Source organism: Pungitius pungitius, chromosome 17, assembly GCF_949316345.1.
Source record: "Pungitius pungitius chromosome 17, fPunPun2.1, whole genome shotgun sequence".
NCBI classification, from domain to species: domain Eukaryota; kingdom Metazoa; phylum Chordata; class Actinopteri; order Perciformes; family Gasterosteidae; genus Pungitius; species Pungitius pungitius.
The window spans coordinates 13,666,949-13,689,003 of NC_084916.1; the positions used below are offsets into that span (position 1 = coordinate 13,666,949).

Here is a 22,055-nt window from a genome sequence, read left to right on the forward strand (position 1 = left end):
CAGATACCATATTGTGCTGAATTTAACTATATATCTGCATTTATGTGCTCCTTGTGTTTCCGTACTTTCTAATACCACCGTCATCTTCTCTCTGAGCCTTCTACTCCTCCTCTGAGCCTTCCTTCACAGAGTAGACTTAATTATTTATTGCCATGATTTATTTAGCTTTGCTCAACACAGGAGCAGCAATATCCATCCTGCTGTCTCTAACTTTATCTCCCTCTGTACCTCCCCATCTCTACATCTTGCTTTCTATTTTTCTTCTAGCATCTCCCCAAGTCCTCTCCCCTCTCTTTCCTCTCATTCAACATAGCTTAAACTCCTGTGGCTCGACATTTCTTCCAGAAATATTGTTTAAAAAAAAAAGTCCCTCCATTTTCTGGCCTGTGAGTTTTTAACTTTATTAGACCAAATATTTTTTCTTTGAAATCTGTTTATAATCTCACACGTCCATCAGATATGAATCTCTTGACGTTCGACATTTTGTTAAAAAATTACTAATTAAACTTCGCTATCTTTGGAGTTTCCCATTGAACATGTCTTTGATCGTCTCGGTTATTGTTTCTACCATCTCAAATCGGTTATTTAAGCCATTGTTTGCGGCAAAATCTACCAGTATCAAAACACGGATCAAGTAGACCTATTTCTGCGAGATCTTACTTTGAGTAAAACTACATTCATTATCTGCAACGTTTTTTTTTTTTTGTAACTCGTTTTTCATCATTTACTCTATTTTGATTATATATAAATTATTTCATTGTCAAATGTTGCAAAGAAATAGTTGGGCATGTGGTAGAAAGAGGAAACACAACGAAGGCAGAACTCACTAATTACTGAAGGCTCTGAATATTGCAGAGGCAAACACACCACATTTCCCTGTCATGCCCGGGGATGCATTACCTTAAATGCCGAATATATTCATTCCTAACCTCCATTTCTTTCCATGTAGCAGCTTATAAGTGCAGCATCATTCTCAGTGCTTCTTTTCCAATAGCACTAGATTGGTTTTGTGCAGGTTTGAAGGTAACCTCATTCAGGTTTTTTTTTTTTTTTTTTTTTTTGAGGAATGTGCTTGGACTTATTTAATATCTCATGTTTCTCTCATTCTCAAAACCCCCGTGCCTGCAATTGGATGCTCCGAACCCTCCCTCCCTCATTCCTCATTCCCATGTTGTGCGTTTGTGGGTGTTTGCAGTGCATGGGCTGTGGGAGGAGTGGTCGTTATGGAGTCTGTGCTCTGTGACCTGTGGGCGGGGCTCCAGGACGCGAACCAGGAAGTGTGTAAAGGAAGGCGTTGCAGTGGCTTGTGGACGGCCCGAGATTCAGACCAAACTCTGCAACATAGCAGTGTGTCCTGGTTAGTACCATACCCATTTACATCACACACCCAGTTTCTCACTCTTTGCCTCTCCGCCTGCTCATGCATGACTTTTTCTTTGTTTTCCTCCAAATCACAAGGATCAGAGTGACTACACTTTTTTCTTCCATTAGAGCTTTTCCAGGGCAGACGGTGACCAATTTACTGTTTCTCCTGCCAAGGTCAGGACTAATGCTAATCCATGTCACATCATGCCGACTGTAATAACTTGCTGCTCTTGGGTGTAAAAGTGGCACATTTTTTTTTTTTATGATTTTCTTTCTCTGTATCGGATATAATAAGGCTTTTAATTCTCAAACGTTTTACTCAATTTGTTCATTCCTTCTCCTTTTTGTTACATTTTGCCTGCTGTTTAAAAAAGTTTTTATCCACTATTTGTTTGCACCTTGTTTCCTTGCGATTATGGCAGATATCAAAAAATACAATACAAATTTAGGCTTGGGTGTATCAAGCATACTAATGGAGATACCCAAATTCTCATCTTCAATGTGTCTCTTACTTCCATATTCATTTTTGGTAAGCCATGGGATTCTCAGCGGGGTTTTTTCACTCCGCCATCCTGAGCGGTCATAACCAGACGAAGCCTTTTGTTTGGACTTGGATTTGGTTTTGATTGCCGAGGGAGTCCTGCGGTGAAGGTCTGTTGTTGTCTCGAGGTTACCTGTTAGGGCAACACACCTAAACAAACATCCGTACGTTACTGGAGCAGCCCCATCTAATTCTCATGGCAAGTGTACCAAAGCACTTCATTTCAATTTGGCATGCTGAAACATCTTTTTCAGGTTGCATTGAGAAAAGGTAAAAAAAGGACTTAAATCACATCTCAATAGAGCAGACTGTCAAAAGACAGCCAGGCAGGTTCCGAACAATGACTTCTGCAGCCTCTCACAGAACATATGTAGAGGTGAAGACTCCTCTAGTAGGGTAAATTCTAGCCAACCTCAGCCACTCATTTGAAAGAACACAGTCTAAATCTGGCCCAAAGGAGAAACCTATGGCATTTCAACACTTAAAGTACACCCGTGGCATTCTCACTGCCACCGTACAATTCAAATGTTGTATCTCAAGCATCCCATTAGCAAACCACTTACTTTGAAAGCATTGGCATTAGAAGGGAGTATTTATTTCAGTGATTTTAATTGATACACGCTGTCTTTGTTGGCAGATTGAGAATGGTCTCTACATAGCATTGGGATAATGGCATTAATGGATGCACCGACACTAAAACACAAGACTGTTCATTTCGAAATTGGTGGCAGCTTTTCTCAACAACAACCTTTTTATTTCCTGAATTGATTTCAGTTTGAGTGAGACTGCGTGTATAGAATGTAATCCCTCACAGCTGAGCAATTATCCCAGGGTAAGTGCTTTTTATTTATTGCTGCTTAGGTATCCTACTGTATATATATATTTATATATGTGTGAACGCTGCTGGAGCCTGGTTTTGCCTTTTTTCTGTTCTCTCACTCCAAAACTACCAATATATATTTATTGAGCTTTTTATTTTTTTATGTTTTTCAAAGCAAGATTTTCTATAGTGTTAATATTTAAATGAAGCAAAAATATCCCTATTGCCAGACAAATAGGCTGCAAAGTTATGTCTCAAAGAGGGAGGAATAGGGAGACAACATAATCCAAAGTCTCGCCTCTGGGATGTTTTGCCATGCTGTTTTGGGAACAGGGATAGAAATAGAGCGTTTGGGAAAAGGAGAGGCTGTTCCTTCAAGGGCCTTCAGGAAATCTTTGTATGAGTGTCCTCATACGGTTTATGTGTTTATGTATGAGTATGTGAATCTTCCACAAGAGATACAGTGTGCTTTGAGGAGTTCAAAGGCAGTGGCACTTTGAAATACCATCATAGCCCTTTTGGCAGAAACTGCCATGTATAGAAACGAGAGCTTTGATGGATCCCGTGTGTGTGCACATGTGTGTGTCTGTGATTGGATCTCACTGCGAATCATATACTTACATTCTTTAACTGACTAATGATTTCCACTGTACAGTTTGTACAAATTTGACACTTAGGCCGATATATTTTTGCTTGCTTTATGAGGTTTCGTCTGAATAATTAATTTTATTTCATCAGTTCTTATAATATTAACTTACAAATTGAAAATCAATTATTTTGCTACTTCTGCAAAAGTTGTTTACAATCACCACTCATTTCTGCAACATTCCAGCATTTTTCAAGGAGCAAGTGTTTTCACAGTGAAGGGAAGAGGATGAGATGGTTTATTCTTGTGTTTGGAAGCTGTTCCAGACCTGTCACTTTAGTTAATCAGAGTACGACTCTGGGAAATGTCACGTTCACACTTAGATTCAAGCTCACTCATGCTCCCTCTGCTCATTTGGTGAATGTCATCCCGTACACAGTGCTGTTACCAGCACAGTAACAGCCGCACGCTGCTTGATTGACCACATTACCAAGGAGAGTTGGCAATGCTTTCCCACTTGGGAGAACCAGACAAATACATTTACACCACGCTGTATTTCACCTTATCTGCTACCTAAAGCCCCTGTGTGTAGGTTAAAATGTGTGCCTCGATATATCACTCTCACCAGGGAGAAAAAGAACAGGTCTCACTTTGAATTGCTTTTCTTGTTCAAATAGAAAGAAAAATAAGACTACTGTTCAATCATACATAACCTACAGAGAAGCTTGCAAGGCTAAAGACCGCCTTCCTCATCCATGCATCCTTTTTCATTCAACTAGAATGACGTTAACCATTCAGTACATTTTGGAGGAAGATGTATTGTCACCAAAAAAACGATACTACTGTCCCTTTAATCAACAGTATTCTGAAATATCAATAGTTATGGTCACAGGTCTGTAATTGGTTTATTTGTCAAATTTTGACTTAACCAAAAATGTGAAACACCTAACTCAAAGACCTATACAGCAATTTATTCGTCACATATTTCCATCTGCTGATTTTCACCGAAGAACATTGTGTTCTTTTCTGTGACACAGGTCCTCAGATTTGTCTTGTAACCAGCCTCGAAGTTGATGACAAACCAAAAGATGTTTCCTGCACTCACAATAAATGATTAATCTCCCTTTTTGTGTTTATCATATTTCTTTGGGATTTTGCATATTTCATTCGACAACTCAATTACACCGTCACTGCTCCCTTAATAAAGGTGACGGTTATGGCTTTAATTACACCTGTGCGTGTGATCAGTCTTTGGTGAAGTGGTTTGGTATTCCAGCCTGGTCTGACAGGAAGTGCTGGATTCTATTATTAATGAGTTGGTTTCATTTGTCTATTTCTACATGACTTAAGCGTTGAAATCAGTTGCCTTTCTAATTACACTGAAAATGAAAATACAACATCTGTAGTCTGTGTCAACTCTTGTGAACACAGCATGAAAGGAATTGCAATCAGCTATTTCATCAAGCATTTAAAAACTATTTAAAATGTCCGTAGCAACATAAAGTGTGTTGTTTTGTTGCTATCTATGGAAAAAAACAAATCGCCTCTTCAATTGATTTATAGTCTTTTAACTTGTACTCATTCTTCTGTCCTGTCTCCTCTCCCTTTGTGCCTTTTTCTTTTGCCTCCTTCATAAATCAATTTATCCCGAAATCCCTGTGTGTCCCTCCACATCTACTCCCCCCCCTGCCCCCCTCTGTTCAGTGGAGGGCCAGTGGTTGGAGTGGGGGCTTTGGTCGAGGTGCAGCGTGACTTGTAACACGGGAAGCGAGCAGAGGCAGAGGCGCTGCAGTGCGTCGGTGCACGGCTGGGCCGAATGTAAGGGCCCCCACCAGGAGAGCAGGGAATGCACCAACCCTTCCTGCAGTGGTAAGGTGTCTTATTATGCATTAGTTTGGCACCATCCATTATTTTTTCAACTTTACACACGGGTCTCATGTTCCCTGCTACCCTTACTCCTCCCCCGCTCCCATGACTTCCCCGGTTGGGCTCCAGGTGGAGGTAACTGGGGAAACTGGAACCACTGGAGTCTCTGCAGCAAGACATGCGACTCCGGTTCCCAGCGTCGCTTCAGGATGTGTGAAGGCACCGGACTGCAGGGCTCCCCGTGCGAAGGCTCGGGAGAGGAGGTCCGGTCCTGTAATGAGAAGAAGTGCCCTGGTCAGTGTGTGTTTGCTTGTTAAATAAGTGAAAATCCTTATGTAGGTCTACGTACATACTAGTCATGCTTGAAAACTCTGTGTCAATACTACACCACTTTTTGCCTGAGACATTTTGTTATTTTGTGTGGGTGGATTTCTCGGCATGCTGATCCCTATAAGAGAGAAACGCATGTGCGTATCTGTGTGAGCCCAAACTATACAAATTCACACTTTCTCTGGCAGAATGAAAGTGATTCCCAGTGGTTCGCACCACAGCCAAAGGCTCCGATTGCAATGTCTGTCTTCTTCTAATCTTTACGCCTCTTGTCTGTCAATTCACCTACCCGTCCACATTTGCCTCGTTATTGATTTCGCACTTCCTCCCCTTGTCGCGCTATCCCTGTATCTTCTCAAGTTACCTGCGAGGGTATTCCGTTTCTCCTCATATCTCTCCTCTTTAACATTGTTTCCATCACACCTGCTGTCTTTCGCTTGCTTTCACTCTTTCTGTTTCTCTGCCTGTTAGTGGGATAGACGTCTAACGTCAGAGTGTCAGCAGCTGCAGAAAATAGTGTGTTTTAATAAGCATACCTTTTGACTGAAGCGTTGTGTGCGGTTTTTAAAATGAAAGTGCATTTTCTGTACAAGCCCGAATGCCACATGTGTATTTGGTTGCTCTGAGCTCCGACAAGCTACAAATAATAATCTTCTGAGTGCAGCCTCCTCCATGACCTCTTTGTTTTGAGTAGCTCCCAAACCTCTTTTACACAAGACGGGGATCTCATCTGTTGGCATTTCAGGGGGAACATCATATCACATTTTCTAGCTTTCAGCATCTCTCTCTCTCTCTCTCTCTCTCCCTCTCTCCTCCGTCTGCGTCCCTCTTCATCTCTCTGCATCGATGCTGCCAACATTCGTCTGCCACCCTCCCCCCCTCTCCCTCCCCACCGGAATATCTTCAGAGTGCTCTCCCCCGATTTTTCATCAGGGTTATGAAAGAGAAGGGAGGGGGAAAATAGATGAATAAAGAGAAGGGCTAAGATGAAGAGGGAATGAGACACTGTACCGAGGCAGTGACACTGATAGAGAGCACTGAGAAATGTACAAGGGAATAAGATTGGGAGCTGCAGCAGGAGAACATTGATTTGAATCTTGTTTTTGGTGCTTTTCCGTCTCCCTTTTTTTGCTGCTATGTACGTGTGTCTGTGGTAGTGTGCACGTAGTGATTTTTTATTATTTTCCGCGTGCCTTGCAGACGGTGCTTCATTTCACCCTTTCAATGTATTTCTCACCTCTACAGCTCCTCATGAGATATGTAAAGAAGAGCAGCTTCTCTCTATGTCATGGAAGAGAGCCTCAGCTGGAGAAACCGTCTACAACAAGTGTCCAACCAACACTACCGGTCAGTTCCATGATATGCTTTAAAATATGGTAGTTTCAAGTGTATCCCCGTAAATGGGATCTTACAACTCAGTAGCTAAAGTTAGCTAGATACAAGGCCAGAAATAAAGAACCAAACGCCAAAACAATGACAACCATCAATTATTTTTAGACACTTCCATTGTCAGAATTTAAAGCCCAAAGCCGATGTGGTTGAGAATTCCTGTTGTCCATTGTTCCACACTTTTCAAACATGGTGTGGGCTCTGACATCCAAAGAGGACTGCATTAATTTGGTAGGTTTCCAGAAAACCATTTAAATTTCACAAGCATTACATGTAAGGTAAATAAATGTACTCAATTCAAATAAATCTGAAACTGCTTTAATTACGTCGCCCTATCACTTAAATGCACAGCCAGAGTTCACTAAGTGCATATTTATTGGGCTAGGGAAAATATTTCGCATGAACCCTTCTACAAACACCTTAATGCTAAATGTTATTAATGGGAAAACCATGTATTGTATGTAGAATTCAAATATTTCTTCATTTACCCATGCATAGTACTCACAATAACAGGTCCATTCGCAATGAATAAAGACTTTCCTGACTCACAGTCACTGTCTATTGGTCGCAGTGATAACAGATACATTATGTGTTCTCAGACCGCTTTACTTTCTAAATTTCTCATATATACGTTTTTTCTCTGCTCCTCTTTGTCTAGGATCTGCTAGTCGTCGTTGCATGCTGGACAATAATGGAGTTGCTTTCTGGGGTCCTCCGAGCTTCGCCAGATGCGTCTCATTTGAATATAGACATTTACATGTATCTGTAAGTTACCTTTTTCCACTACTACACGATCTGAAACTTCAACAAGAAGAAAATTCACGATGTGTGTATTTCTCCTTCATTTGAGCAGTTGCAGGATCACCTTCCATCACAACTCGTCTTCATCAGACTTTTCTTTTTTTTCCCCCATTCTGTACCTGTGTTCATCTTTCTTTTGTAGAGAGTTTATTCAGGGCCGCGTCTGTACTCGGGATTTGCCGGTATCTCTAATTAGCTTTCCGAGAGCTTTGCACTCACACTCTATCATTTAATGAACGTAGCTAATGAATGTGTTCATCAGGGAGACTATTTTCCTACTCTGTGAACTTCAACCCTATCTCATCTCCTCGTTGATGGCAGAGGGAGATGGGGTCAGGGATTGTACGTGACGGAGCTGATTGCACTGTTAGCTTCTGTTCCAACCTTTCATTAACACCAGGAGTCAATAATTAATTGTGTGCGATTGCTGTTATCTTCAGTTCTTCCAGTCTCTCTCTTTTTCTCAGTCTTTGAAATTCACAGTCTCAGTCTTGCTTTCTGTCTATGTGTCTCTGATGTGTTGAGCAGCTACTCCTCTTTTTGCTCACCTATTTGAAGCACAAACACATTAATCCCAACATGAATCTTCTGTATCTACCACGGACCCAAAACACTCATCTGAGCTCACGTCCCAAGTCGTCCTTTCATTTGATGTAAAAACCGCAATCCTTGGTTTGCTCTCTGTTCATGACATTTTTTGTCACATGTGTATTACATGCAGTAAGTTCCAGTCGGCACGCATGGAATCATCTCGCCTGGTGAGAACTGGTGAGAGTACTCTAAATGTGTCTTCCTCTGCATTGTAGTTACGAGAGCATCTCGCGAAGGGTCAGAGGACCCTGGCCGGGGAGGGGATGTCTCAGATCGTTAGGAGTCTCCTGGAGCTCTTGCAGAGGAGGAGCTACTACAGTGGTGACCTTCTCTTTTCCACGGAGATCCTGCGAAATGTGACGGACACCTTCAAAAGAGCAACCTACATCCCAGCTACCGACGACGTGCAGGTGAGCTGAGCCTCTGAGCCCCCTACATGCAAGTCACTAATTATAACTAACTTTTTGGTCTTTTCACAGCTTTTAAGAAGGAAAAGAAGCTTCCGTCGGTTGAAATATATTATTTTCATGTCTAACAACATTCGGTCATAGATATTCTACTGCGGTACTTGCTACAGTACTGCAGGTATATAATATTTATTTATTTTTCTATGTACAGAGGAATGCTGCCGTACTAATGGTTGGTGGGTGCAGGCTAATACATTAGGGGACAATAACTTTTTAGTGCACATGCAAACAGAACGAATTACCAAAAAGGAAAGGCTCTGATGCATTAACAACATCTTTGTTTCCTGTCTAGAAATTCTTCCAGGTTTTAAGCCTGATGTTGGACATGGAAAATCTTGAGAAATGGGAAGACGCCCACCAGGTGAGGCCTTCTCTCTGTTTCTATGTGTTCCTGTGTCTATAGCTTTATATAACTCTTCTCCATAATCAATGGCCACCTACTGTGTTACCAAGTCTCCTAAATCCATGTATGGTTACACTTTGATATTATGTCCCACTTGGCTACAATTTACCGCCCCGGAACACACTGTAAATAATGCAGAGGATGCAAATGTTTCAGTGGGTGAAGCAGAAAGTTTGTAAAGGATAATTATTACGTATGTTGTGATCGCTGCTAACCTCGCTCCGCCCCCACAATCCACAGGTCACTCCCGGTGCTGCTTTGCTGATGAGGATAATAGAAGATTTCATCCACCTCATCGGAGAAGCCCAGAAGCCTTTCCAGAGTTTCCTGGTGGTCACCAGCAACCTCAGTAAGCATCACACAATGCTGCCACGTGACAAAGAATTGTCATGTCAGAGAAAAACACTTATTCACATAATTCTAAGGATAAGATCAGAATGTGGCTTACATGGTTTAACTATTCTTCATCCTCAGTGAAGCTGAGCCAAGAGCGTTATTTAAAAGAGTCATTTTAAAGAGTCTTTTTTAAGCAACTTATCTGTTGTCTCACCACATTTACAATTGTAACTCTAAACTTGACGTTCCAAATGTTTTCAGATGTTTTGGTCAGTTTTTTTTCTTTTCTTCTAAACCTCAGTTTTCTTTCCACCGCAGTCCATGTGATATATCTTTTACTTCTACAGTGATTACCGTCCAGCGAGAGCCGGTGTCAGCAGTTTCCAGTGATATCAATTTCCCCATGAAGGGCCGCAGAGGTATGAAGGACTGGGCCAGAACAGCAGAGGACAAGCTCTACATCCCAAAAGAGGTCTTTGTCATCCCAGCTGAAGGTAAGTAAGATGAATATGACTGCCAAATAAGTTGCTTGGTACCAATCTATTAACACACAGGCATGTAGCGCACATAAAACATAAACATAAAAGATCAGTGCTATATTGTTTTCCTCCAGTAATCTGATCTGGATCCTTTTTACTCGTCATCCTCACTCCTCCTCTTTTAGTAAGTAAGAGAAAATGTTCACCCCTCAACCCTCTCACCAGCCGAGGTCGGATCAAAAAGCTATCCCGGTGGTGATTCCAACTCTCAGAGATGAGTCCTCATGAAAGCAGATAGAGAGCTTCTCGAGGATGTCGAAGGGTAACGCTGAGAATAATTTGGACTGCAAAGAGGGTCTGGAGGGCTTCTAAAAAAAATGCAGGTCTTTCATCTGTGAGAAAGTGTGTCAAATCGCCTTGAAACTATCAAGTCCTTATACAGTTTTCACCACTGAATATTTTTTAATAAAATGAGGTGTTCCATACACCCAACAAACTGTGATGAGCATAAAGTGAAAGAAAACAACAGGAAGCTTAAGAGGGTTTTTTTTAAGAGGAGACTTAGCGCGTCTTGCATTAGTCAAGAATTGCTGTGGCAGATATTATCCACCACAGACTAAAGGCAAAGGTCATTACCCACTGGAAATTACACTGGCAGACATCCTGTCTGGCAACCCGCCCCACGCCCAAATTAAAGTTCAGAGAGGCCGCAGGCCCGCGAGAGCCGAGCTTCCTTTGACCTCTGACTTGCTCTGATGACACAGACTCCCTTTGATTGGCGGTCTGTGAGCTTACCCTCCGAGCACCTCACTGCCGCTCACGTACTCGCTCTGTCTCATTATAATGCACGAATGTAAGGTGCTCTTCATCCAGCCAACCATTCATCTCGCTTTCATAAAACACAACCGGTTCATGCGTTCTTCTAGATTTAATGGAACGGCAAACTCATATACTTCAAAGGATGGATGTTATTATTTTATTATGTTTTATCCGTTATCCTTTTACATAGAATCGGTTGTTCACTGCCGTGCTTGTGGTGCAATAAAAATGATCGGCTACATGGAATTTTCTCTTTCCTACGACATTCCGTGCCAATGCCTTTTTTTGCACACGCCATTTCATGAATTGTTTAATCCGAACTGCATGTTGTTGTTATTGCGTTATTAGTTATATTTGTGGCAACGGTGCCTCTTCCCATGGCTCTTCCTTTGGGGTCTTCGGTTGATTTGCTATCAGGTTGATTGGTTCATTTAACCCATAATGAAAGCCTATCTCCGATGGACAGCTTAAATATGTTCATAAGGGCCCTTTGGCACTTTTGTGCGTGCTCGCGCGCACACAGTTGCACATGCACACAGCCAATTGATAGGTTCATGAATCGCTTCACTGGGCAGAGGCTGGGAATCTTCTTCACCGGTTTTTAAAGTGACAAACGCCTTTCCTTCCTCGGATGTGTCTCTCTTTCTCACACATTCACAGCTACACACACGCGTATATCCAAACCTACCAGCCGGCAATGACCTCAGATTTGTAAAACCTGATTACCGGTTAGAGACTGGTACTCGGTGCGCTGATTAGAGGCTTGAATTTCAAAATATTACCTTTGAGCAGAGAATTTGTAGATTCCTGCCCAACTAAATGTGTATCTGATTGAAAATGTTTGACGTTTAGGGAAAAAGCCACATTGTTCTTTTGACAAAGGTGAGCTCAGGATATTGATGCCACTTTCAAATCTTTCCATTAAGCACAGAGATACAAAAAAAAGGGTGAAATGGCCTTACTCAGCTCAAACACTGGTGCCTGTGGCAAATGGCCAAAATGAAAGCTTGACTCTCTTTAAAGTTTGAAGCTATACCTTCCAGTACATTTATCTAATTGTTAATACAAATACTAGAGATACATAAACAGAGCTCTTGGAATGATAATATGGCAACCTCCCAATGAGTTGACAAGAAGTACGTCCCCAGCTCGTGTTTGTACAGTAAACAAAGTCGCTTCGGTAGCTACGGAGGTGTTGGTAAGCGTGTGGCTGAGCTGTAAGGAGACACCTATTAACACCTGCTTCCTGTTTAATTAAGCTAATGAAGTCCTGGTTCCAGCTCCACGTGTTACATACTGACATGCACGGGTTACCGATCGCCTCATTCACCTTTTGGCAAAGAAATGAATGCATGTTCTATATTTATAAGAATAAACAGCTTGACTGTTATTTGGTAATACTGCAAATAATGAAACCACAGACTCTTAAAGGACATAATTGTAGTCAATTCATTTTTTTGACTTTTTCCAAATTAACCGCAAAGTCTGTTCAATTGCATGAAATGAATGTTTTTCCAAAGTGCTCTTTCCTAAAACATGTCTGTGCCTGTTTCCAAAAGTGAAAACATCCAACACAGAGCGGAAAGAATGAAAGGAGTAACTCTGATAGAACTGTTTGGATGGAGCTTTCGAACTTTGATTAAAACCACAAATCATGACTCCGCATTAACTCCAAGCATATCTTTTCCTGACAAATAGCGTATTGAAGTTCACAGCTGCTGACTGGCGGTTCACCATTTTGCTGGAATACAGCTGACCACCAATCATTTAGATGTTCAGCCAGCGAAGAGTGACAAAAGGTCTGTTCATGGGAAATTAGGGTTTGGTGATTGAGTGCCTTTGTGGTATTAATCATCCTCTTGCGTGGGAGTGCCCCCCCCCCCCCCCCCATCATGCAGTGATTTACCATTTACCCACAAAACACTGACTTTCTCATTTGCATGCCTTTGCAGACACTGTCCAATTAGGATCCATCATCTCGCTGACTTTGATCTGTTTTTTGCTTCCTCACAATTGCCCCCCCCCTCCCCCCCACTGTTGAGATCTTTCCGTCTCTCCCGCTCTACGCACCTCATCCGCGTTGCGTAGCTTTCTGAATATTACCTCTTCAGCAGGCAGACAGGTTTTGGATGAGTCACCGTGTTTGTCTGATAGCATCAGCCCCCTCTTTCGCTTCCTCTCTCTGTGCCATTGCTCCTCTCCTGCTTCTCTCAGCCTGAAAGGGCAAAAGTGGGAGTGGAATCCCTCAACATGACCTCGTCCCCTTTTGCTTTTTTTCCCCCATTTCCCTTTGCTTTCCTCACAATAAACAAAGTGACATTCACAGAGGAACACCACTTTTCCTTGGGAAACTGTCTTTTTGGCAAAAGAATACCAAAAGTGAGCGGTGCAAGTTGAAGAGAACAGCAAAATATCAGGAAGAGAATGGCGAGTGCTGACGGAGGAAGAAAGGGGATTTGAAACAGAGATTTAAAGAGTTTTTAAATTAATGGAGTTGGTTTTAGAAATATTGCTTCTGCTGGGTAATAGTTGAGCTGCTAAAAGACAAACCAATTGACAGATATTGTGTATTTACCCACACAAAGTGTGAAAACAAGATCTTGCACTTGATGATGTCAAACATTTTCATCCAAGTCTGGAATATGTGGCTGTCATGCCAAGCGCTGCAATTACCCGACTTCCTATTTTTATGTTGTCAACAGAGCATTTAGCAGCGCCAGCTCACGAGTTAATGTAAATCAGGATGAAATTGTGGGTTGATGACACGGATCAAATCAAAATCACTCCCCATTTCTTTTATCAACTAATAGATAACTTTGCATCTAGTTTATTTACAAAAAATTACCCTTTTATCAGTTAAAATCAATCACAAATGCCAGCACTCTCCAACCTCTGATGTAAATGTCAGATTTGCAGGCTTGGTGTAGAATATCATTTCCCATATATATATTCCCAGTCAACATACAACGTTTGTTCTGTTCTTGCTGATATTTGAATTATTGATTTGCTGCAATGATCCATTAATCCAACACGGGAGTTTAGAAAGTCTTACCATAGATCTCTAGCTGTACTTGTACTTCGGAATCCGATGTCTCTGCACAAGTGCTGGAGGTGAAGATGCAAATGAACGTTTTTGTGGCAGATTTTGAAGACGATTTAGGTAAACCATGGCATTTAGTTATTCTGATTGGTCACCCCTCTGTTCCAGAGCGCACGGAGACGGAGGGGGAGGCGGAGCCAGAGCCTCCAATGTACTATGTCATCGGAGCCATCTTGTACAGGACGTTGGGCGCCATCTTACCAGCACCTAAGTGAGTCCGCTGACTAAGTGGTCATACTTTTTCACAAATGTCCCCTTTTCTGTCCCTTCGTTTTGAGTTTCTGCATCTTTTTCTCGATACTTTCTCCGACAGAATTCCATATGAGTTTCCCTTCTCACTACCTTTCTATTTCTGTGCCCTTTCATCTTTTCTTCTCTATCTAATTCCAACCTCCAATTTCTCTCATGTTTCTATTGCTTCTCTCCTTTCCATGTGTCTGCCAAATGTCTTGGATCTCCCAAAAAAACTACATTTCCTTTTATGTTTTAACTTTGTTTTGCTTCGAATGGGTGCTGGCCTAGTGGGTTCTAAAACTAGTATGGCACATGCAAAAATAGAAGAGAGGAGGAATCAGGAGGTTGTCAAAGCGCCACTGTGATATGGTGTGTGTGTGTGTGCCGGCCCTTGGCCGTTTTCTTTTTTTCAGGTCAGTGGTCTTGTTTGTGGATCTGTTAAAACCCTTTTCTCCCTGTGGCTCTGCTGAATTGCAATAGGTCCCCTGTTCCGTTTTCACTCAGTCGCTAGCTTCGCCTTTCTCTCTTTCTAATGATATTTTTTTTTTCTTTGTCTTTTTTTCCTCATTGACTTTTTTCTAATGCGTTTTATTCATACAATTTTGCATACATACTCAAAAAACATCAGAAGCATAGCAGGGGACTTGCTAGGTCTGTTTCTGAGTTTGTGTGTATGACAAACAGCATAATAAAACAACTCGGCAGTACTTTTTCTTGTCATTCAAAATCATACAAACAGTTTGAACCAAACTTCAATGCACAGTAGAGTTCTTTTAGAGAAAATAACAATGTTTTGTTTGTGGGTGTCTTTGCAGCCTCCCTGCAGTGATCAACTCCAAGATCCTAACAGTGACGATACGTCCAGAACTGCAACCCAGCAAGCCCGTGGTGGTGGTGGAGCTGTCACCCCTTTTTAATGTAAGTTCTTCCTTCTGTCTTGATTCATCTCTCATATTCCCCAGCCCAAAACAAAAACAAGTTCTGATTAGTGAAATTAGTGGCGGATCATGAGTCTGGATCATTTGGATACCGTGTTTATGAGAGTGGAGATTATTTGCTTTCATCATTAAAACTTCCCCAAACCAGATGAGTTTGTAGCTTTAAAGCACCAGTAAAGGCCCTTACGTTCTCATTAAAATTAATGTATTTCAAGCAAGAAAAAAAAAATAGTTCTTCCATAGGTTTGCATTTTCTTTTTTCTTGTTATTTTATCCTTTGCAAGCTCGGCCCTAAAAAGTTTGATGCTTTAAGGGATTCCTTACCTTCCAGCTGAAGAAGAAAGGGAAAGTGCTGCATGCTATAAAGTGCCATAGTGCTGGAATAGCCTGAATAAATGCAGACCTTTTTGACTTCCTTATATCATAGTGTCTCCTGGTGCCGATTCAGTTTATATTACAGTGAAGTGTGTTATTATAAATGACTCGTGTGGTGTCTTCAAGTGCAAGTTTAATGAGAGGCACTCTTCATGACCTCAATAAGATGCACCGTTAGGTTTCATTAAACAAAGGTGGGAAAGGATTTTCAAAATAAAGTTGAATATTTAATGGTTTTATCTAAACTACAGAAACACACAGTAAAATCTTCCAATGAAATTGTTTTCTTGCTGTGTCAACCATGACCCGAGGGACAAAATGATTGCAGACTGTTTCATTATAAAGACTTTGTATTCATTCTCCATCCACTGCCGCTCCATCTCACTCAACGCTTAAACCACTGATTCATTACTTAATTATGTCATTTCCTTTAAATGCCTCTATCCTTCATCCCCCTCTTATTCTGCTTTTTAACACTTTTGGCAAAGCAGTTGCTCTGAAGGTTTCGCACCCACTATTTGGCGGAAGATGTTTTAATGCTGATCCAAGCTTACTGCTTTGGACCGATAAACCCGACAGTGCCAGTGCAGTACTGGACTGGGATGCACATATACATACCTGAGACTGGTGTTTGTGAGGGAATCCCTTATCCTGCTTAAAGGGACGCAATATTCTTCACTAACATTTTGGGAATGTGATGCAGCAGAGGCTAGAATGTCCTGACTTGAGGTGCTTTTGTCTTCCTTAAGTAGTGGACACCCACCCAAGTGTTATTTATCATGAAGCACCTGAATAGTGTGTTTCATTAGAGCCTGCCTGGGAAAGGACCTCATCTTTGAAACTTCCAAGTCCCAACTTTTCACAGCTTTTCAAAACTGTCTCAAGTACAGGAAAGAAGTTAATCTGCAACATAACCAACCTCACATGGAATATTTGGTTGAGGTAATTAATACTACATTTCAAGTCTTCCATGCAAAGAACTTAATGATATTGCACAAGACAAGTGAAACAGTACAATGTTAATGTGAACATTGGTTTATATTTAAAATTAAACACATTGCTTGTGATTTATTTGTTTTAGTTACTCCTTAAAGCAAAAATCAATGGCATGTGGTTTTCTAACCAAAATAAATTGTATTTATGTATTGCACTGAATTGTTTGTGCAGTTAAAAGTTTTTCCATCATCCGGCAAATACACTTGTAAGGTCGAGAGTTAAATGAGTAGATCAATACCATCTCGGTATGAAGGCACAGCTAGTGGCGTAAAGACCGAACACGTGTAAAACGGCTAGGTAGCTCTGATGGTAATAACATCTGTTGAAAGTGGCTCCAAAGGTTATCCTCACATTATCTAACTGTTTCCCTTGGTTTTCTGTCTTAATGCGATGATGAGATACCAGCAACCCGGCGGAAGAAGGGATATGAGCGGTATCAGTCTTTTTTTATACTATTCGAATTAAAGAAAAAAGATATTTAAGAATTCCCCCTAAACCATTTAAGATATTTCCATTCGATATCTAGCCATTTAAATAGCACAATTTAAGTTAAACTTGCCTTTGGGTGAAACTACTGAGAGTGCACACAGAAAAAACATGTCGATCATTTCTCAGCTTGACCTGAACTTCATTGGTCGTAAATGATGAAGGGAACCATTGAAGGCGAAGGAATGAAAGCGCAAGCACAGTCTCCTGTCACGGTCTTCAGCTGCAGCGCTCTAGATGTCGACCTTGGCAGTTGTAGAAACACCTCGCTCCTGCAGCAGTGCCAGGGCAGCAGCTGCCCGAAGCTTCGCTCACGATGGGGGGGTTTACTGCAGGGGTCTCTCCTCGGTCATGTCTTCACTGGGAGGACATCTGCTCCCAACTCCTCATATATTTAAAGTGGACCAGTAGACCCATGCCCCGTCCTCTAGCTATCCTTCACTTAGCCTTTGCATTTATGCTAGGCAGTACTGGTTAGCTTTGAGAACATCAGCCATTAGCGCTTTTCCCTGTAATCTAGTTTACTGTCATCCGTCAAAAAGTATAACCAACATAACTGATTTATTCATTTTTTTTAACCCATGTGTCTATTTTCATCCTTATTCACAGTGAATAAGCATTAAGCAATTTGCCGCAACATAAATACCCTGAAGAAAATGGACGCTCCTTCAGATGCTGAGGTTTTTCCCATTATTACCGTCACAACCGCAGCTGTTGGCAATCAGACACACGTCCCTCCTTTTGAGGTGCATCAGTCATGCAGAAGCTGTCATTATGCAACGAATCAGCGCTAACGGGGAGGCAGACATGGTGGGAGTAAACGCGTGTCAGTCCCGCTGCACAATATAGTGGGGCATGATGCATGCTGATTGATAGTTGAATGCTAATGGAGCCCGCCGCGCTAATGCACGCCCAGGGACATCTAATGTTGGCGGCGCGGTGGTCTGCGCGTAAGGCGGAACAAAGCTCCGTCATCCATCAATCGCCAAGCCTCTGATTCTGTGTACATAATCCTTGCATCATTCCCTCCACCTAGTTTCAGACATGCCGAGAGTTATTCAGAGAAGGAGTGACCTTGACTTTTAGATGAATAAATCCTTTTGGTGCAGCTTCGAATGTCCATCGTCTCCTTCCCTATTTGTAAAATGAACAAGTTTAACCTTCAGATTTAAGAAGACGTGATGTTCAAATAGTTCCCTACTTTGAGTTTAAAAAAAAAAAAATCTGAACAGAATAGTTTGTCTGTGGAAATACTGCTATAATCTCCTTTACCATAAGGGGGAGCTCAAAGGCAAAGGGCTTAATGCAGGACTCAGGAAGGACCAACAGACTTGTACACAGAGGGATCCATTTTGTGGAGGAATGCTATCTTAATTGTGGGTACCTAATTTAGTTTCAGATCAGACTGACTGTAAAGGATGGAGAAGGAGTACCTGTTAGCTTTACTTTCAATGTTGTTGATCCAGAGAAGAACAAAATCTTTAAAGCAGGCCAGAAGCCCCCCCCACCCCCCCGCCTTCAACTAAACCAATTGGTCAATGTTGAGAGGGCACTGACGACTCTTTAAGAGCAGTCAATGCAGAGATCACAGAGGACTTGTGGAACCAGTTGTGATGAGTAAGTTAAATATATTGATCCACTGATTGAGTCATAGGGAGTCTTCCTTTTCATGTGTGACTGAGCTTTAAATTACCTCATGATTCACCGGCCTCTCGGCCCCCAACCATTGACTTTTGGCTCTAGCTAGTCGATGGATTAAGACTGAGCTGGATAGAAAATCACCAGACTGCTGTGAGGTGTTATGGTTCATTTCCTTCTCAGAATATAGCATGTCGAATATGAAATGTCTAGCTCCTCACGATAAGTATGTATCATAATGAAGTGCATTTTACTGCCTCAAAGTTACTGAATTGTTTTTCAATTTCTTATCCACAACTGGTTGGAATGTTCTCTTTCTAACCCCAACTCGCAGTTCATCATTGTCCACGAAATGGCCTCTTCTCGGCCTCTCAATTCCTTCAATCAATCGCTCAAGAACCTACTTTCTTTTTGCAGCAGCAGCCATTTGCTGCTCTTTCCGTTGACAATGACCCCCCCCCCCCCCCCCCCCCGCCCCCTCCCACGTCCATCTCAATCAGTCTCTTTCAGTGTCTGTTTACCTCTCTCCATCGCCCATGCAGCATCACTCTTTCTCCAGTGGCAACCAGCTATTCTGTCTTTTCTCACTCTTCTGCTCGACCAACAGCGATAACAGCGTTTACCCCCCCCCCCCCCCCCCCCCCCTCCCTCTTCTGTATCTTACAGGGTACATCAGATCCACAGTGCGTTGTCTGGGACTATGGCAACCCGTAAGTTACTCTAAATGATTCTGACGTGTGCATGTGAGAGTGTGCGGTGCAGTAAAGCACGTCCGTCCGTGTGCGCCGTGATGGTTATCGTGTGTGTGTGTGTGTGTGTGTGATCTTGCCCATTCAGATTAAATTCATTAATGAACTGAAGAACACTCTAATGAAGTTTCCTTAATTAAATGAGTCAATGAAAACAAGCACCATTCTGTGTTGCTAAGAATTCACGTCTCCCTGGAAATCCTTTGTTGTGGTCTGCTTCTGCAATGTTTACCTTCATTCACACCACGTGAGAGTTAATTCGTAATTCTGGACTGTAAATGTTTGGCTTTATTTGAACAATCTAGTATTATGATATCAGGGACCTGAAGCCTGCATGTTGACCTAATGATTTTTATCTCATTTGTCTGTATAGGGCACCGAGTCGTTTATTATCGATGTGTGTGTATTATGTAGTGAACTAGATCATCTAAACCGGCACAATTGATCATGTGCTTTTAACCATTAACCCACATAGTGATTACTTATTTTGTCAATAACAAAGTAAAATGTGCTCAGGACCATTAAGCCTGGGTTTGGTACTCTATCGGGTCACGGTCGCATTATTCTTTGTGGATGGATGGCTTTTGTTGGGAAGTTTTTTTTACGATGCAATAGTGGTTCAAATCAGCAGTGGAGGTATCGCACTCGTATGACGCCACACATACGTTTTCTCGGATTTCTATTCTGACTACTTTTAAGACTGCTCCATGATAAGTGTGCAAACATTGTGTGTTGATAGACACAGTGTGAAATGGTTTACATCTCCAAATTGGTGAGTAAGTTCTCTCACACATGGGCAACTGTGGATGGGTGAAAAGTACTTTAACTGGTGGGAAGACTAGAAAAGCGTGACAAAAGTACAGTCCATTTACCATTTAAATTTAGCGGAGATTGATTTGTCAAGTGTTGCATTGTTAGGTTGCTTCTATGGCATTCATTTCCTTTAAATTGTATTTGCTAATGTTTTAATGATTTAATGTCTACTCATACATATTTTTCAAATGCCAGGAGGACAAGTCTTTATCAGAGTAAATGGCTTCCATAGAAGAATGAAGTGTTTCATCACCGTGGGCCTCCTTGTCCACTGCGATGAAGATGGATGAATATTCCTGCCAGCTCAGCTTCCGCCTTGAGATCCTGATATACGTTATCCTGTTCTAGATGAGCCCTCTCTGGTGACCAAAGCACACAGGTTCACAGGAGAGTGTTAGACATTTTATGACTTATCAAACTACCCCTCACCTTCAAGGTAGGAGAGGAACAAAGCTTGGCAAAGTCAATTAACTATCCGGCAGATTACAGCAGCAATCAAATTAAATTCACAGACATTACAAATGCTGGCAGCCAAACAGAATATAAAGTGGCTGCGATGCCCCACCAACCAAACATATACTCAAACTGGAGGGAATGGGGAAAACACACACACACAGTTTGCTCAGAAGCTTTGACACACAAACACACTAACCGAGACCGAGTTAATTTGACATACAGTGAAACGCAAGCGACAAAACCAGAAATGCTCCGTCTATAATAACGGATTCTTTTACCAGCATCGATGAGCAGAGAGTCTGTCCATTTTCAAAGCTCATGTCTGGTGAAAACCGACGAGGATATTCATGGCGTCCATCGGTTATTTACTTTTCAGCAGATGCCGAGACCTGACTGCCTCAGTGTAAACAGCCTTAGGTCATAACAACGTGCTGTTTTGGTGCACAGAAGCTGTTTCGTGTGAAGCTGTGAAGCAAAAAAATCCACAAATAGTTGTGCTTTAATTTGATCGGATGGTCTCATATGGAAGATATATCATCCATACATTCATGGATCTGCTTTATGTACCAAAAGGGTACACAGCCGTAATAGGACAGGAATAATCATTAGCATTTAGACGTATGCCATTATATATATATATATATATATATAATATATATATATATATATACACACACACACACACCGACTACACAGTGATGGTGTTTCAATAATCCTTCACCCGCCCGTCTGTGGCAGGAAGCACATCTTGACGGAGCTGGGCGGGAGCGTGCAGCTGATACGGAGGGAGAGAACATCTTGTACCAAGCAGCCGTTTGTTTGCCGGAGGATATCACCTCGGCTCAACCTGGCCGTCTCGAACTGAGCCAAAGGCTTTGAGGTTGAGCAGGGGGGGGGGAGACGGGCGGATGTATAGATAGCAATGTGGCGGCAGGGCAAACACGGCAGCGGCTGAACCGGGAAGAATGGGAAAAGTTCAGCTCGGAGATGGAAATAACTTTGGATGAAATACACTTTGCATTTACAGGTTATTGATTCAAAGAAAATCCTACGGAAAAAGACAATATACTGTGTGTGTGTGTGTGTGTGTTGTGGAAGTACTTTGAAATCAGAGGCTCACATCACTGAAGCCTATTGTCATCCGTCACAATTGACAGCAGTATTGGTCCATTTAGAAATCTGCAATGCGATTTCCGTGGTAAATCCCTCCCATTGGCCGTGTCTTTTTCGGCCCGGCTAACTTTGCCAACAGTTTGAGGCCTTCACAGTTCGTCTCGGTATTTGTGTGTGAGTGTTTATTTATTTATTTTGCCCCCCTAACAGTCCCATATGTCTGCACCATCTGCCCACCCAAATCGCTGCGCTCATCGTCCTCCCCCCCCCCCGTGTGCCCGTCTACTCAACACAATGTCACTCATTTGCCTCGACGTCTCCAGGAGATAAGGTTATGTTCAGCTCTCATCAAAGTTTTACAAGG

General features: G+C 42.0%; 1 protein-coding gene across 4 annotated transcripts in view; it reads left to right on the forward strand.

The window, feature by feature from the left end:
• Positions 1–22,055, forward strand: part of adgrb2 (adhesion G protein-coupled receptor B2) — a 161,668-nt gene that overhangs the window by 86,065 nt on the left and 53,548 nt on the right. For all 4 annotated transcript variants that reach the window (XM_037474375.2, XM_037474377.2, XM_037474378.2 and 1 more), the window contains exons 5-16: positions 1,196–1,357; positions 5,017–5,181; positions 5,308–5,472; positions 6,754–6,855; positions 7,556–7,662; positions 8,505–8,699; positions 9,049–9,117; positions 9,400–9,508; positions 9,843–9,989; positions 14,002–14,104; positions 14,943–15,045; positions 19,227–19,270. In XM_037474375.2, the coding sequence (XP_037330272.2) occupies positions 1,196–1,357; positions 5,017–5,181; positions 5,308–5,472; positions 6,754–6,855; positions 7,556–7,662; positions 8,505–8,699; positions 9,049–9,117; positions 9,400–9,508; positions 9,843–9,989; positions 14,002–14,104; positions 14,943–15,045; positions 19,227–19,270 (1,471 nt within the window). The remainder of the gene's footprint in view (positions 1–1,195; positions 1,358–5,016; positions 5,182–5,307; positions 5,473–6,753; positions 6,856–7,555; positions 7,663–8,504; positions 8,700–9,048; positions 9,118–9,399; positions 9,509–9,842; positions 9,990–14,001; positions 14,105–14,942; positions 15,046–19,226; positions 19,271–22,055) is intronic.